The following is a 17,802-nucleotide window of genomic DNA, read 5'->3' as shown; positions in this document are numbered from 1 at the left end:
GACGTAAGAAGACTTGAGGCGGTCCAGAGGAGGGCGACGAAAATGATAGGAGGCTTGCGCCAGAAGACGTATGAGGAGAGACTGGAAGCCCTGAATATGTATACCCTAGAGGAAAGGAGAGACAGGGGAGATATGATTCAGACGTTCAAATACTTGAAGGGTATTAACGTAGAACAAAATCTTTTCCAGAGAAAGGAAAATGGTAAAACCAGAGGACATAATTTGAGGTTGAGGGATGGTAGATTCAGGGGCAATGTTAGGAAATTCTACTTTACGGAGAGGGTAGTGGATGCCTGGAATGCGCTCCCGAGAGAGGTGGTGGAGAGTAAAACTGTGACTGAGTTCAAAGAAGCGTGGGATGAACACAGAAGATTTAGAATCAGAAAATAATATTAAATATTGAACTAGGCCAGTTACTGGGCAGACTTGCACGGTCTGTGTCTGTGTATGGCCGTTTGGTGGAGGATGGGCAGGGGAGGGCTTCAATGGCTGGGAGGGTGTAGATGGGCTGGAGTAAGTCTTAACAGAGATTTTGGCAGTTGGAACCCAAGCACAGTACCGGGTAAAGCTTTGGATTCTTGCCCAGAAATAGCTAAGAAGAAAAATTAAAAAAAAAAAACAACAAAATTTAAATTGAATCAGGTTGGGCAGACTGGATGGACCATTCGGGTTTTTATCTGCCGTCATCTACTATGTTACTATGTTACATCTTAGTTGTGCCACTGTTTTAACTTCTCCTTGTTTTTTAACAGATGTATTCTTTTATTGATTGTTTTATTATGTATTTCACATATATTGATCGTATGTATTTTTTCTGTTGTGAACCGCTTTGAACTTTTGATATAGCAGTATACAAAAAATATATTATTATTATTATGGACTTAATTCTAAATGGATTATGAGGACCGGCGCAAGGTGTAAAAGTACGCTGGGAAGCAGTGATCACAATATGATCCACTTCAACCTGGACACGGGGGGGAAACATTGATCCAGAATGACGGGCATAGCACTGAACTTCCAAAAAGGGAATTATGAAGGGATGAGACTCATGGTACGGAAGAAGATTAAGAAGAGGATAAACACTGTAAAAACGCTAGAGCAAGCATGGTCTCTTTTTAAGGACACGGTCACCGAGGTGCAAAATCTATATATACTGCATATCAACAAGGGATCGAAGAGGAAAAAGAACAAGGAACCGGCATGGCTCACTGTAGCGGTGAAGGAAGCGATCAGAGACAAGAAGACCTCGTTTAAGGAATGGAAAAGGTCAAAAGCGGATGAAAACTGGAAAAAGCACAAACAACATCAAAGCAGGTGCCATAAGGCGGTAAGAGGGGCTATAAGAGACTACGAGGAGAAAATAGCCAAGGGGCAAAAAACTTCAAGCCATTCTTTCGATATATTAAGAGGAAACAACCTGTAAAGGAAGTGATAGGGCCATTGGATAACCATGGAATAAAAGGAGTGCTCATAATATTTTTATTTTTATATACCGCCCTACCACATAGTTCTAGGTGGTTCACATACAATATAAAAAATGTACAGTCAATGAATAAAGGAGGACAAAGCCATCGCTGACAAACTGAACACATTTTTTGCGTCTGTATTTACCAAAGAGGATATACACAACATACCAGAAGCTGACAGGCTATACGCAGGAAACGAAGACGGGAAACTGACGGGGTTGATGGTCAGTCTAGAAGAAGTATGCAGGCAGATTGATAGGCTTAAAAACAATAAATCCCTGGGACTGGATGGCATTCATCCGAGGGTAATCAAGGAATTGAAAGGGGCTATAGTTGAACTGCTTCAACTAATAGCCAATCTGTCAATCAAACCGAATAGGATTTTGGAAGACTGGAAGGTGGCGAATGTTATACCGATCTTCAAGAAAGGTTCGAGAGGAGATCCAGGAAAATACAGACCTGTGAGTCTGGCCTCGGTACCGGGAAAGATGGTAGAGCCACTGATACAGGATTGCATCATTGATCACCTTGACAGACACAATCTGATGAGGACCAGCCAGCACGGCTTCAGCAAAGGAAGATCTTGTTTGACGAACTTGCACTTCTTCAAGGGAGTAAACAGGCAGATAGACAAGGGTGACCCGGTCTTCGACATTGTATATCTGGGTTTTCAGAAGGCATTCGACAAGTTTCTGCACGAACGACTACTTCAAAAAATTGCAAGCCATGGAATCGAGGGTGAAATACTTACATGGATTAAAAACTGGCTGGCGGATAGGAAACGAAGGGTGAGGGTAAATGGACAATACTCGGACTGGAAAAGCGTTACGAGTGGAGTACCACAGGGTTTGGTGCCTGGACCCATGCTCTTCAACATATCTATAAATGACCTGGAAATTGGTACGACGAGTGAGGTGATTAAATTTGCAGACGATACAAAGTTATTCAGAGTAGTGAAGACATTGGAGGATTGCGAAGACCTGCAATGTGACAAACACTCTCGAGAAATGGGCAATGAGGTTTAACATGGAAAAGTGTAAGGTGATGCATGTCGGTAACAAAAATGTTATATACAAATACAGGATGTCCGGTGCAGTATTTGGAGAAAGCCTCCCAGGAAAGAGACTTGGGAGTACTGGTTGACAAGTCAATGAAGCCGTCCGTGCATTGCATGGCGGTGGCGGTGAAAAGGGTGAACAGAATGCTAGGAATGATTAAGAAGGGGATCACAAAGAGATTGGAGAGGGTTATCATGCAGCTGTACCGGGCCATGGTACGTCCTCACCTGGAGTACTGCGTCCAGCACTGGTCACCGTACATGAAGAAAGACACATAGCTATTCAAAAGGGTCCAGAGAAGAGCGGCCAAAATGGTTAAGGGCTGGAGGAGTTGCCATACAGTGAGAGGTTAGAGAAACTAGGCCTCTTCTCCCTTGAAAAGAGGAGACTGAGCGGGGACATGATAGAAATGTTCAAGATAATGAAATGTATAGACTTAGTAGATAAAAACAGGTTGTTCACCCTCTCCAAGGTGGAAAGAATGAGAGGGCACTCTCTAAAGTTAAAAGGGGATAGATTCTGTTCAAAAGTAAGGAAGTTCTTCTTCACCCAGAGAGTGGTAGAAAACAAATTGGAACTCTGTTATAGGGGAAAACACCTTCCAGTGATTCAAGACAAAGTTAGACAAGTTCTTTTTGAACCGGAACGTACCAGGTAAGGCTAGGCTCAGTTAGAAGACTGGTCTTTGACCTAAGTGCTGCCGTGTGAGCAGACTGCTGGGCATGATGGACCACTGGTCTGACCCAGCAGTGGCAATTCTTATGTTATGTTCTTATAAAGTCCAAAAAGTTCCTAGTCACAAATTCCAATAGTTACCACACAATTCCATAGTCTCCTAATCATCTATAAAGAAATCCTTCCAGAATCCAATTCAACATTCCATTGGGAAGGAACCCTACTTCTTAGACTCTGTGGGCCGCAAAGTCTACCAGGGCACTATGTTATCCAACAGCTTAAGGGAGCTTCCCTAGATAGTGTTACCCACTTACACATTGCCCTTCATGAATCCACCTATTATTTGATAAAAACAAATTATGATGCTTATGATCTGATTTCCAGAACAGCAACAATAGACATTGTCACCCATTGCACAGCATAACTCAAGGCTGCCAATCTCAGAGATGATCTCAATGACTTTCTGGCTGACACCCCTTAACTGGTAAATAGTCTGTTTGGAGAAAAGGTAATGGAGACCATGTCTCAACTCAAATAGGATTTCTGCACTATATAAGAACTATCTGTTCAACATTCCGACCATATGCAGCAATCCTCTTCATCCAGCAACTATCACAGATCCTATCATCAATAGTTATTCAAACAATACTACCCATGTAGATGTTTCACCCCTATAAGTTCAGCCAGTCCTCAGCATCTGAAGAATCCATTATATACTCAGAAGCAACAACCAAGGGACCATAAGATGTCATCTGCATCACAATTTCCTGGTCTCAAATCCACCCACAGCTTTTGACGCGCTGCCTAAGGGTGGGTCTTGAATATTATTTCAATGGGTTATCATCTCAACTTGACCCTGGTCCCCTGATTTTCCATCCACCTTAGCTCTCGGACTCCTCACCAACACATTCCAATCCTAGCTGAAGAACTAACCCTCTTACTTCAAAACAGTGCTGTGAAGGAATCCCAAATTGCAAAAAGGGATGGGGTTTTCTTCCTTATTCCCAACTTCAACCCATTCTTGACCTCTGACTGTTCAATACCCCACATGAAGCGGGAGAAGTTCAGAATAATTTCACTTACTACCATTCTGTCTCTTCTCAGTCACAATGACTGACTGGCCACCCTTAACCTCAGGATGCTTATACCCATATTCATTGTTCCCTCTAAGCTGAGCAGGAGTCAGTCTCCTATACAGTGCTGCCAGTGTGGGGTTCTGATTCACCGTCACATTTTCAATAGGAAGGGATAGGCAAGTTCTGCAGGAACCTGCCTTTCCCTAGCAATTGAAAACACAATATTGAAGTACCACCCTCTACTGGTAGCAATGCAGTTGGAGGACACCTGCTCAGCTTAGAGGGAACATTTCACCATATTCCTATCCATCCCACACTGTGACAAACCTAGCACCAGCATTAGTTTTGTCCCTAATAGGATCCGGTGCAGAAGAGCTGACCAGATTAATTCTGGTGACCAACTTGAAGCTGACCTCCCTTGCCCATATGACCAGAGCAGTGGTGATCTGGATCAGGGGCAGGCAGACTGGCAACAGCAGCATTCTGTTCATAAGTCAGCTAGGACAGCCAAAGATAAATTAACTGAGTCTAGGAAACCCAGGCAAAACAGGCAGGGAAAGCCTGCAATGGAACCAAAGCCCATCCCCCTCTACAGGCTGAAGGGGATTGGCTGTGGGCTGATTAAAAGCAGGCTGAAGCAAATAGCAGGGGGAGGGGAGAGTGATGAGGCTGAGTCACTCCAGCAGTCCAGAGCAGAACAGGAGCCATGGGACAAGGAAGCAGAGACAGAGTTCCCGGATTGGCTGATGTAGGAGGTGAAAGACAGCCTCCCCACTTCTGCCTACCAGATTCCAGATTGTGTGGAAGGGATGGAAGTTCAGGAAGCTGGCCCTGTTCTAGAGAGCCAGACAGAGCTTATGGACATTAACTGAATACAGTGAGTAACCAGGAAGCAGCTGGTGTTTTTTTTTTTTTCCTGACCCAGAAAATGCTTTATGTATTTGCTGTTTACCTTTGAGCTAACCATTATTTTTGGTACAAGGAGTTTACTTACCTGAATGTTGATAACCTGCTTTCTTAAAGTGAAGTTTGAGCTAAAGAACCTGGGAGCTGTATGAATGGTTTTTCTTTTAAAACCTTACTGTGTGTGCCGTTTGCTGGTAATACAATTACAGGATCTCCCTCAGCTGTAATGCCTTCCAAGTGGTAGCTACAGTGTTAGTGAGCCCTGTTCAAAGCTGTGCTGCTGCTTACTGCCTAAAAAGAGTATATAACCTTTGCTACTATAAAAGTTATCTGGACTTTATATGAATGCTGGGAATCTCTCTTTCATGCCTCTGAAACAACTACTGCTGAGAGAAAGTTTGGTTTTTGTTTTGAATACCAATATGATTTCATTGCTGAGCCAGAGTGAATGAACTCAGGCAAGACAAACTGTATGTGGTTTCTTTTGTACTTTTATTTTTCTTTGAAGCTGGATTTTTTTGGTAAAATGCTGTAGATATTTGCCTATTTGTTATACCTTTTGGCCCACTGAGGTCAGAATAAAACTATTATTAATTTTTGAAGAACTCTGTCTGAGTTTTGGTGATTTGAAGCCAGTACTTACCCTTTCTCTCCCAGGCCTAGGCAGTTGCCTAGGGCCAATCAAAAGTCCTGAAGATACCCATGGCCATAGAGGACGCGCCAGAACATAAGGTTTGTCGTGGTTTAGCTCCGCTCTGAGTAGTGTTTGTGACAACACACTGGCAGTTCTTTCGTGTAATCCATGCAGTAGTGGCAGCATACCTAAGCATTTTCCCATATCTCAACAATTGGCTTCTTGTGGCACACTCCAGAGATCAACTGCTCCTCACTATCCAGGTGTAAGCATATTGGATAAAAAGTATGTGTGCCCTGAATATAGTAAATGAATGACAGCTGATCAAGATCAGTATGATCCACCTGGTCTGCCCAGTAAGGTGGCTAGAGTTGTACCTACTGCAGGGTATATCCTACTATGCTCTTGTTTAAAGTACAATTTTCATTGACATTTTGCTTTCATTCCAGCTGCTATATAGGTGTCACTAATTACTGTCCACATTCTCTACATTAAAATATGTCCCAATACTTATTATTATTCTCCACCAATAATATATATCCCTCTCTGGCTTAGAGAGATATATATTATAAAGAAATATTAATTGGGGGTGGGGGAGGTGAAGTTAGCTCGCTTGATTAACACTCAGCTCTGTAATTAAATATATATGAATCAAGGGCCAAGATCCAGAACATTTACATATAAACTAAAAATTTAATTCTTTTTAGAGCAGGTATAAAATTGCAACCAAGCTGGTAGAAACAGTTTACAGATGGGATCTTTAAGCAAGAATTAACAGACATACACAGACAAAGTTTCTTTAAGATTCAAAGTTCAAAGTTACTCACACATATGGGTTGAAATAGTCCTTAGAAGGCTAAGCATATGTTTGCAGAACAGCACATGGTGAAGTTGTAGTGATTTTGTAGCATGGTGATCCAGGAAGAAGAGCAAAAAGAGAGGGAACCCCACAAGGTATCCATGCTTTATAGGTGTGGGGAGGATTCCCAGGATGCATCAAAACGCAAGGGTTGTCTCTATCTCACATCCAATCATACAGTAGTGCATCACAGAGCAGGGCAGTCTTTATTTTGGTGATGTCATGATGGGATTTTCTTGCAGACAGTGGGCAGGTACTGATCAATGCTTTTGTGTATTCGCCTTAACTGCCTCTGTCTGGCCATTGTCTTTTTATTTAACACTGTCTGAAGGCAAAATGGCTCAGTCCTTTCAGAATCCAATTAGTCCTTCAGTTTCAGTTAGAAATCATTTTTACTTTAAATTTATAATTTCAAGCACTTAAATGATTTACCTCCAACACTGCATATAATAATTGGGAATAAAAGCACAGTCTACTAAGGATGCACTTACTATATACAAAATACTTATTAAACCTTGAAAGAAAAAGGGGGAGGGGCAAACAGAGACAATTTGTGTATGGAGTGTGGTAGATATTTGCAGATCACGCTACATAGGTATTGTCTATTCTTGTCCCAATATAGAGAAAAAGGCAAGGGAGGCATCCTGTCAGCCAAAAGGATTATCTTAATTCAAACTAAAGGTCCCAACAAGGATCCAAGTTTTGTCGTGTTAAAATAACGCCTTCCTCAGGGGATACTGAAATATACTGTACATATATAATGCAAAATTATTTTTTTTTTCAATTGTGAAATCATATTTAAAAACAGTACAGTATTATACATATACACTAGATGCAGAAAACAGTTTTCTGCATCTAGTGCATATGTATAATACTGTACTGTTTTTAAATGATTTCACAGTTTAAATTTTTGTGTTTTTTTTTTTGCATTATCTAATATAATAAAACTGTTACCCACGCTTGTGCAGTTGAAACGGCATGATCCCTGCCTCCATGATTTGTGCCTCCGTGGCTGTGTTCCATTTGCAGCACGTGTGTGGCAGAGGAGCCTTTGGCGGTTTGGTTTGTGGCGCGTAAGAGGAGCCTGCGGCGCTGATTTTCCCCATTGACGATGTTGCTTCCAGCCTAGGGCAGCGAGAGAGGCTTCAACTCGCTGTTCCTGCTTGCTTCGGGCCTTCCTCACTGCCGGGTCCTGCACCTGCCTTTGCGCAAAAAGAAAGTAAGTGGGAACCGGCAGCGATGAAGGACCAAAGCAAGCAGGAGCAGCGAGTTGTGAATGCTGCGCTGCCGACAGCTGTGTGAGACCCGGGAGGAGAGGGGAGGGGGGATGAGAAACGCTACTGATGGCTTTGTGAGACCGTGGAGAGGTGGAAATGCTGCCGACGCCTGTGTGAGACCGCAGGGGAATGCTACAGCAGCAACCTTTTGGGGAGACAGAGGGAAAGAGGGAGAATGAAAACTAGGGAAGGGGAAAAGGGCTACTGCAGGACAGGTGGAGCAGGCAAGGGGTGCTGGTGAACAGGGAGGAAGTAAAAGGAAGGGAGAAGGCCTACTGCAGGATGGGGAGCAGGGAAGAGGTACTGCTGGACAGGGGTGAGGTAAAAGGAAGGGAGAAGGGCTACTGCTGGACAGGGGGAGCAGGGAAGGGATGCTGCTGGACATGGGGGAGATAAAAGGAAGGGAGAACGGCTACTGCTGGACAGGGGGAGCAGTGAAGGGTTGCTGCTGGACAGGGAGAGTTAAAAGGAAGGGAAGTTTCAAGTTTATTAGTTTTTAATATACCAACCATCAGCTAGTATCTAGCCGATTTACAATAAAATATTAAAAATAGGAATAAAAGAATATAGCACTTATAAAGAGAGGTGGTAGAGGTGTACAATTAATAACATAAACAGGACATACTTGAGAGTGAGGATAAAAGAGAAGGGGAGGGATAAAGTTACATAATAGGTAAGAAAAAAGAGAGGGTGAGAAAAAAAGAGTTGAATAAAAAGAGGATAAAACATTAGGAATGGGATCGCTTCATAGAAGCGGTTGGTGGAATGAAAGTGAAATGATTCAAGAGCAGTTGAAAGCATCTTGAAATAAGAAAATCTTCAAGCTTATCTTAAATCTATCAAGTTGTTTTTCTTGACGGAGATGAGATGGTAAAGCATTCCATAAGGCAGAGGCAACTACTGAAAAGTTTGATTTCTAGTGTAGAAGAAATCCTTTAAGGAAGGAATGGAAAGGAGGTTCTGTTCTGCAGATCTGAGCAACCTTGTAGGGCATTGTGGAAAGAGAAGCCTATCGAGGTAGGAGGGTTGATGGGAGAGTAGAATTTTAAAGGTCAGCATGATTGTTTTATAAGTAACACGGTGAGAGATGGAAAGCCAGTGGGCTTCTTTCAGGAGGGGGGTAACATGGTCATATTTCCCTAATTTAAAGATGAGTTTGATAGCTGTGTTTTGAATTAACTGTAGACGTCAAATTTCTTTTTTAGGAATTCCGTTATATAGGGAGTTACAGTAGTCGAGATGTGAGATGACTGGAGAATGAGCCAGAGTTGTAATTGCATCCGTGTCTAGAATAGAGGTAAGAGAACGAATGAGGCGAAGCTTATAAAAACAGGTTTTAACCACTGAGCTAATATGATCATGGAAAATAAGATCTTTGTCGATGATTACTCCCAGTAATTTTATTTTTGTTTCCATTTTTATTGAGGAGGATTTGATAAAAATCTTCCCCGATAAAGATTCATTATTTTTTGTTGGGAATAGGAGACCGCAAGATTTATCGATGTTAAGAGAGAGTTTATTTGTATGAAGCCAGTCGCTTATTTTATCTAGTTTATTGTTAATTTCTTGTATTTCGGTAATATTAGAGCTATTGATGGGGTGTAGTAGTTCAATGTCATCCGCGTAGGTAAAGATAGTGAATCCAATAGATTGGGCTAGAGTGAGGAGAGGTGACATAAAGATATTGAAGAGTAAAGGCGATAGAATAGAGCCCTGGGGAACTCCATAAGTTTGGGTTATAGGTGAAGAAGTTTCTTCCTTTGAATGAACTTTAAAACTGCGTTCAGTAAAGTAGGAGGTAAACCATAAAAGAGCCGAACCTGTGAGGCCGCAATCTTTGAGTCGAGTAATGAAAAGAGAGTGGTCAATGGTGTCGAATGCTGCAGACAGATCAAAGGAAATAAGAAGGACAGATTTTTGATGGTCAAGAAAATAGTAGATGGTTGAAATAAGACCTAACAATGATAATTCAGTAGAATAGGAAGAGCGGAAACCGGTTTGATGTGGATGGAGGGCATGAGTGTTGTCGATGAATTCTGCAAGTTGGTTGTGAATAATTTTCTCGGTCAGTTTTGATATTAGAGGGAGGTTAGTGATAGGATGGAAATTAGCTGGTAAGGAGGGATCTAGATTGTGTTTTTTTAATTTTGGAAAGACAAGGGCTGATTTCCAGGAAAAAGGGTGTTGGACAGGGGGAGGTAAAAGGAAGGGAGAAGGGCTACTGCTGGACAGGGGAGCAGGGAAGGGATGCTGCTGGACAGGGGGGAGATAAAAGGAAGGGAGCATGGCTACTGCTGGACAGGGGGGAGCAGTGAAGTGGTGCTGCTGGACAGGGGGGAGTTAAAAGGTAGGGAAAAGGGGTGCTGTTGGACAGGGGGAGATAAAAGGAAGTGAGTACGGCTACTGCTGGACCTGCTGGACAGGGGGAGCAGTGAAGGGGTGCTTCTGGACAGGGGGGAGTTAAAAGGAAGGGAAAAGGGGTGCTGTTGGACAGGGGGAGGTAAAAGGAAGGAAGAAGGGCTACTGCTGGCAGGGGGAGGTAAAAGGAAGGGAGAAGGGCTACTACAGGACAGGGAGATTGGAATGGGTGCTGCTGAATGGGGGAGATAAAAGGAAGGGAGAACAGCTACTGCAGGACATGGATAGCTGGGAAGGGGTGCTGCTGCACAGGGAATGATGGGAGGGAAATGCTTCTGCTGCACGGAGAAGTGGGGGGGGGGGGAGAGGGAAAGGGGGCCAGGGAGCAAACTTGCTATGCTTTGGGGGAGGGGTGTGCTGGGGGCATGCAACAATCTTGGTTTGCTCTGGGGAGAAGGAGGGGGCCATGGAGATAGACAGAAAGAAAGGCAGGCATGGCACCACAGAGAGAGACAGGCAGGCAGGGGGCCATAGAGAGAGACAAAAAGACAAGCAGGCAACAGACAGACACACACAGAAAGATAGCGGGAAGGGAAAGAACAGAAAGCAAGAAAGACAGACAGACAGGGGGCCAGGGAGAAAGTCAAACAGAAAGAATGACAGACAGGGGGCTAGAGAGAAAGAAAAAAAAGACAGTCAGTCAGCGGCCAAGGAGAGAGAGACAAAGAAAAAAAGCCAGACAGACAGCAGCCAAGGAGCGAGAGAGACAAAGAAAAAAAGCCAGACAGATAGATAGCGGCCAAGGAGAGAGTGTGAAAGAATAAAAGAAAGCCAGAAAGACAGCAGCCAAGGAGAGAGAACGAAAGAAAAAAAAAAAGCCAGACAGCCAGTGGCCAAGGAGAGAGAGAAAAAAAAGACAGACAGTTTTCATTAAATTTTGTGATCTATTAAGTCTACACATCTATTCTAGCACCTGTTAATCTAACGGTCTTAAACAGTATTGTTTCAACCGCCAAAACTTAGATCCTTATTGGGACCTTTAGTTTGAATAAAGATAATCCTTTTGGCTGACAGGATGCCTCCCTTGCCTCTTTCTCTGTACTGTTTGTGTTGTGAGGCGAGGACCTTCTTCTTTTCTATGTTGCTATGTTTGTCCCACACTTTTCTTTTTTTTTTTCTACTGTCACTGTTTTTGGCCCCACCACCTCTATTGTGAGGGCATTCCACATACGTGATTTACTCACAGAGAGTAGGGGACAGGAATCAGTCCTGGAGCTGGTCCATATAAATTGCTTTATCATTCTCAAGAGAATAGTACAGTAATATGCTTGTCCTAAAATTCAAGTTCTCGCATCCTGTTACCTTGTCAGGTTTGTTTGTATCTTAACAGATACTTCATGTGGAATTCCTCCAAGTATTGAAAATGCTGAAATAATAAGTACAAATAAGGAAAGATATATATCGGGAGATAAAGTGGATTATGAATGTATAAGGGGCTTTATTCTTCACGAAGGAGTACTACAATCAACGTGTCAAAACAGAGAGTGGTCAAAAGTACCAGTTTGTACAAGTAAGTTGATTAATTCCTTACATTAAAGACAATAGGGAGCAAATCCAGACTGTCACCATTGTGGAGATAGAATCTTTCCTGTACAAATACCTGGATTCCAGTTCATGCTTCAGTGATGCTATCTTCATCATTTTTCATCTGTTTTCTTTAACATAACAGCTTCTATACTTCTATATGCTTTTGTTTGAATGCTACAGGACAAAAGTTAGGTTCTAATACTCTGTCAACTAATGGTTTATGCTTCTCTTCTTAAGTCTGGAACCTATGGGTTAATGGATATGTTTCGACAGTGTGGTAAGCAGTGGCGTATCTAGCATATGTGACACCCGGGGCCCATCATTTTTTGAAGAAACCCCCCCCCCCCCATCTGTATGAAAAACATGATTTTTACTTCACACATGAATACCTAGGAAAAGGCAGCATCTTACATAGTGCAGTAAGCAGTACAATATCAATATCAATACACCCATTGTAAAACTAAACAAGCCAGACTAGTACAGATCAATCCTACACCGTCAATCCTAACAGAAAACCATGTCTTTTGAATACACAGAACACAGAAAACACCTTTGCCTAGTATGGAATATGTCATCACAAACTAACCCCTCCCCCTTTTACAAAACTGTAGTGTGGATTTTAGCCACGGTGGTAACAGCTCTGACGCTCATAGAATTCTAAGCATCAGAGCTGCTACCACCACGGCTGGTGCTAAAAAACGCTCCACATTTTTGTAAAAGGGGGGATAAAATAGAAATACATAGACAAAGGTTAAATGGAACCAGCAAGAAGCTGGACTCTGCATACAATGCAACACTACAGAAACAGTGACACATGTCTCCTAAAGCAATAAATAAATAGAAAATTTGTGTCTTCTTTGGTTTCTGCTTTCCTCATCTTCTTATTACTCTCTTCCTTCCATCCACTGTCTGCCGTCTCTCTGCCCCTATATGGCATCTTTTCTCCTTCTATGCCCTTTTCAGAAACTATATGCCTCCCCCTTCCATCTCTCCTTTCACTCCCATTGGTCTGGCATCTCTTTCCTCTCCCACACCTCTCCTCTGCAATCTCTTTCCATTTTTTCCCTCATTTTCCTTTTCAATTTATTTTCTGCATCTGTCTAGATTACGTTCTTACTACCCTCTCATCAATGTCCTTTTTTACTGTGTACTTACAGTACTTCTTTCCCTCACCCTCTCCAGTATTTTCCTAACTCAATCCTTTCCCCCATCATGTGCCCTCCTTTTATTTATCACCTCCTTCCATCATGTGCCCTCTTTCTCTACCCCTTCCATCTAGCTAAAGAAACACTGCCTGGGCTTTGCAGTCCCCAGTTATGTCTCTAGCAGGATATATATTTCAAATTTGATATATTCTAATGACAAAATAAAAATAAAATATTTTTTTCTACCTTTTGTTGTCTCTGGTTTCTGCTTTTATCTTCTTTTCACTCTTTTATTTCCAGCATCTGCCCTGTCTCTTCAATCCAGCATCTGCTTGTTCCATCCACTGTCTGCCCCTTCCAGAAACTGTCTGCTTCCCCTGCCATCTCTCCTCTAGACCCCCCCCCTTTAGTCTGGCATCCATCATCTTCCCTCTGTTCCCTCATGGTCTGGCATCTTTCTCCTTTCATCTCTCTTTTCCCTCCCCCTGTGGTTTTTAGCATCTCTCTCTTCTCATTTCCTCCGCTCAGATCTGATATCTCTGTCTCCTTCCCCATTATCTGGCATCTCTCTCTCCTCCCTTTCCTTCTCTAGTTCCTTTATTTTCTGCCTCCATCTAATTAAATTCTTTCTTACTATGCAGTCCTCAGTTTCCCTCTTTTCACTGTGTCTACCCATAGCATGCTACCCCTTTCCTTCACCCCTCCACTATCTCACTATCTTCTTCCCCCCATCCAGCATATGTCCTTTTTCTTTATCACGCCTTCCATCCAGTATGCATTCTTTTTCTCCACTTCCATTCAGCATTTGTTCTCCCTTCTCCCTACTTCCATCATCTGCCCCTTCTCCCTACTTCCATCATCTGCCCCTTCTCCCCACTTCCATCATCTGCCCCTTCTCCCCACTTCCATCATCTGCCCTCTTCTCTCTCCTCCTTCTCTCCACTTCCATCATCTTCCCCTTCTCCCCACTTCCATCATCTGTCCTCTTCTCTCTCCCCACTTCCATCATCTGCCCCTTCTCCCCACCCATCATCTGCCCTCTTCTCTCTCCTCCTTCTCCCCACTTCCATCATCTGCCCCTTCTCCCCACTTCCTTCATCTGCCCTCTTCTCTCCACTTCCATCATCTGCCCTCTTCTATCTCCTCCTTCTCTCCACTTCCATCATCTGCCCCTTCTCCCCACTTCCATCATCTGCCCTCTTCTCTCTCCCCACTTCCATCATCTGCCCCTTCTTCCCTCTTCCATCATCTGCCCCTTCTCTCCACTTCCATCATATGTCTCCTACTCTCAATCTCTCCATCCACCACAGGCCCATCTCTCTCCCTGCCTCTCACCTTTCTGATTTTGGCAACAAGATCGGCACCCCCTCCCCCCGCGATAACACTTAAAATCAGCAACGGGCCTCCTTCTACCCCCAGCATCAACAGAACTTCAGATCTGCAATGCGGTGCTCCGTCAAAAGCTTCCCTCTGACTGAACTGCCTAGGCGGAAATAGGAAGCTGTGTCAGAGGGAAGCTTTTGACTGAGCACCGCATTGCAGATCTGAAGTTCCGTTGATGCCAGAGGTTGAAGGAGGCCCATTGCCGATCATGAATTGTATCGCGCAGGGGGGGAGGGGCGCCGATGCCGCCCATCGCCGTTGCAGCCCAGACGCTGTCGATGGCCCCAATGCGATCTTGCCGGTCCTGCATGGACCGGCACTGGATGACACAGACTTGGCCGACTGTGCACCCCCCCTAAGGCATGCATCCGGGGCGGACCCCCCCCCTTGGTATGCCACTGGTGGTAAGTCCATATATTGGACATTGCCTAAAGATTGGTCTGGCTGTTGTTCCCTTGTATCTTTGTATGCTCCTATTTTGTAACTCCCTATTTTTTCTTTCTTTTTCCTATACACTCCTCTGATGCCCACTCACGTGATAGACATGCCTCTAACTGTTTTGTTGATGCCAATGCTCCTGATTAATTCCATCTGTTTTCTCATACAGAAACATGCTTTGCTTCCTTTTTTACATCTGGTTTGCAAGTTTCTGTAAATGCTAAGTGGATACAGAAAATTTATTATGAACTTATGGAATTTGTTAATCATACTACTGCAGGACTTTAATACTATTTCTACAGAACATGCTGCTAACACATTAATGACCCAACAAAATAGATTAGCACTAGGCAAATTCCATTGGTATTTTTTTGTCAGAACAAATTTTATTAAACTATGTAAAGAAAGAAAATACAATTCCAGTGAAACATATTAGTGAAACATAAGAATCAAATATTGCTATACACTTTAAAAAGGAGCAAATCAAGACAATATCCACTGGATTCTGTAACTGGTGCCCATATTGGCAGCCGTTGATCATGTGTCAGTCACATGACAGTGCTGGTTACAGAATCACGCCTGATTCAGCTGGATTCAGGTGGCTGAAATGTAGGCCCAGAAAACCCTGACCAACGTTTCAACTGCCAAGGAATCCTAAAGCCAGCTCTCAGCTGCCATAAGCTGATTATGACAGAGCAGATGAATTTATCCCCAATCATCTGAGCCAAAAGGACTCCCTGAAGCCATGACTGTGGGGAATTCTACTGGCTCAGCTGATTGGGGGATAACTGCAGCGGATAGAGGACCCCCCATTCAACTGGAGGGATGCTCACTCCCTCCTGCCTGACACCCACAACACCCCCCACCTGAAATCAGCAGGAGAGATGCTAACTCCCTCCTATCTGAGAACACCCACAACGCCCAACCCTGACCCTCTCCCCGAACCTTCAACACCCTACCCGACATCCCTGACCCGCCTGGACACCCAACACCCCATCACAACACACCTGACGCCCTCCCAGATCCCCCAACCCCCCCAACCCTGTACCTTAAATGAAAATCCAGCAGGAGGAATGCCCAATCCCTCCTGCCAGCAGGCCCATCTCTTCAAAATGGCAGGCCTTCCCCTTCCTTGTACATTCTGGGTACACAGAGGGCCTGAGGCTCTGATTGGCTCAGGTACCTTAGACCCCTCCCATAGGAAGAGCCTTAGGTATCCAGGCAAATCAGGACCTTAGGCCCCCTTCCCAGTGCATCCTGGGATACATTGGGAGGGGCCTAAGACTGCAATTGCCCGGATATCTAAGGCCCCTCCTATAGGAGGCTTTGTAGAGTCCTGCTGACTCAGCTGATTGGAGTTAAATTTCCCTGCCGCGATCAGCTTATGGCAGCTGTGGGCTGGCTTTAGGATCCCGTGGCGGCATAGATAGGCAGCTGAAATGTAGGCCCGGGATTTCCAAACCTACATATCAGCCACCCTATCTTGGTGTGAATCAAATCCTTTATTTACCTTTATTGTATTACTTTCCTATTATACCCTCCTTTCCTATATCTCTGTCTATATGTCTTTACCCTAACTTTTAATGTAAATCACTTAGAAATGTTTTATAAGCGTTTTATCAAATTTTTAATAAAACTTGGAAACTTGGATGACTAGGTAGCCGCTTTAGCCTGCCTAAAGCTACGTCCGGTGTTGGCCTAGATTACTTTGGTATTCCGCAGCCTAAAGCGGTTACCTAGTCATGATTCTGGCACCTTTTATTTAGTCGTCAGTAGGCACTTAAACTTTGCCATTTTTTGCAGTTTTTAACAGCGTTTTTCAATTAACTTAGCTGCCGGCAGGGTGCCTACCGACATCTAAATTTAGGTGCCGGTTTTAGAATATCCAAACAACAACAAAAAAATCCAACAGGGTCTGCAGTACAGTGAGCTCAAGCAAAAACAAAAGAAAAACTACAGACTAAAATGTACAAGATGCAGGCTATGCTTATTGAACCTAATATTAATGCAGTTACTAATATCACCTTATTACAAACCAAGGCACCCGCTATGGTCCGTGTTTCAGAGAACACACCTTTTTCAGGGGTCCTAATGAATATGAATAAAAGACTTGATAAAGTACAAATAGTACATCATAGATACAAAATGGTATACATGAATGACAAAGTGATACCCTTTATGGGCTGATAAGCAAGTAATAAGGTACTTGAATGAGTGCAAGTGGTGTGAAGAACTCGCAGAATGCATGTGATCAACATATGATATATAAATGAGAAGTGAACAGGGATGCTTAAGTGATCTAAAGCAGTGTTTTTCAACCTTTTTTGGGCAAAGGCACACTTGTTTCATGAAAAAAATCACGAGGCACACCACCATTAGAAAATGTTAAAAAATTTAACTCTGTGCCTATATTGACTATATATAAAGTAATTCTCTTGAATAGGAATCAAATAACCAAAACCTTCTCTCAGTTCCTTCCTTGAAGATTATTGGTACTAGAAGGGCAGATATTTTTTCAGTGACAGGTCCCCTATGGTGGAATGCCCTTCCCCAATATATTCGTGATGAAAAAGATGTTTTAATATTTAAAAAATCTTTAAAATCTTATCTATTTAGAGATGCCTTCAATGTTTAAAGCAGATTATGTTTTTTATTTTTTAATAGCTGAGATTTTTTATGTACCCTTACCTATCGTTTTTTCCCAATTTTCTATTTTAAACGAAATATGTAACTTTTAATTTTTCCATCCCAACTACTTGTTTGTTTTAGTCAAATGTTTATTGTTAATTTGTGAAACTCTTTTACCTTATTATATATTGTAATGTACATCGCTTAGTGATTTCAATAGGCGATAAATCAAATTCTGTTAATAAACTTGATAAACTTGATTAAGTAAACAGAATAGTGAAAAATTATAAAATACTTTATTCAGTGCGAAAC

The 17,802-nt window shown here is 43.0% G+C and overlaps 1 protein-coding gene across 2 annotated transcripts in view; it reads left to right on the top strand.

Moving 5' to 3' along the window:
- Nucleotides 1–17,802, top strand: part of CFH (complement factor H) — a 587,670-nt gene that overhangs the window by 344,224 nt on the left and 225,644 nt on the right. For both annotated transcript variants that reach the window (XM_033962168.1, XM_033962167.1), the window contains exon 18: nt 11,700–11,879. In XM_033962168.1, coding sequence (XP_033818059.1) covers nt 11,700–11,879 — 180 coding nt within the window. The remainder of the gene's footprint in view (nt 1–11,699; nt 11,880–17,802) is intronic.

This window comes from Geotrypetes seraphini, chromosome 10 (assembly GCF_902459505.1).
Source record: "Geotrypetes seraphini chromosome 10, aGeoSer1.1, whole genome shotgun sequence".
Classification (NCBI taxonomy): Eukaryota; Metazoa; Chordata; class Amphibia; order Gymnophiona; family Dermophiidae; genus Geotrypetes; species Geotrypetes seraphini.
The sequence above is the reverse complement of the archived record's forward strand: the minus strand, read 5'-3'. Positions and strand labels throughout refer to the sequence as shown.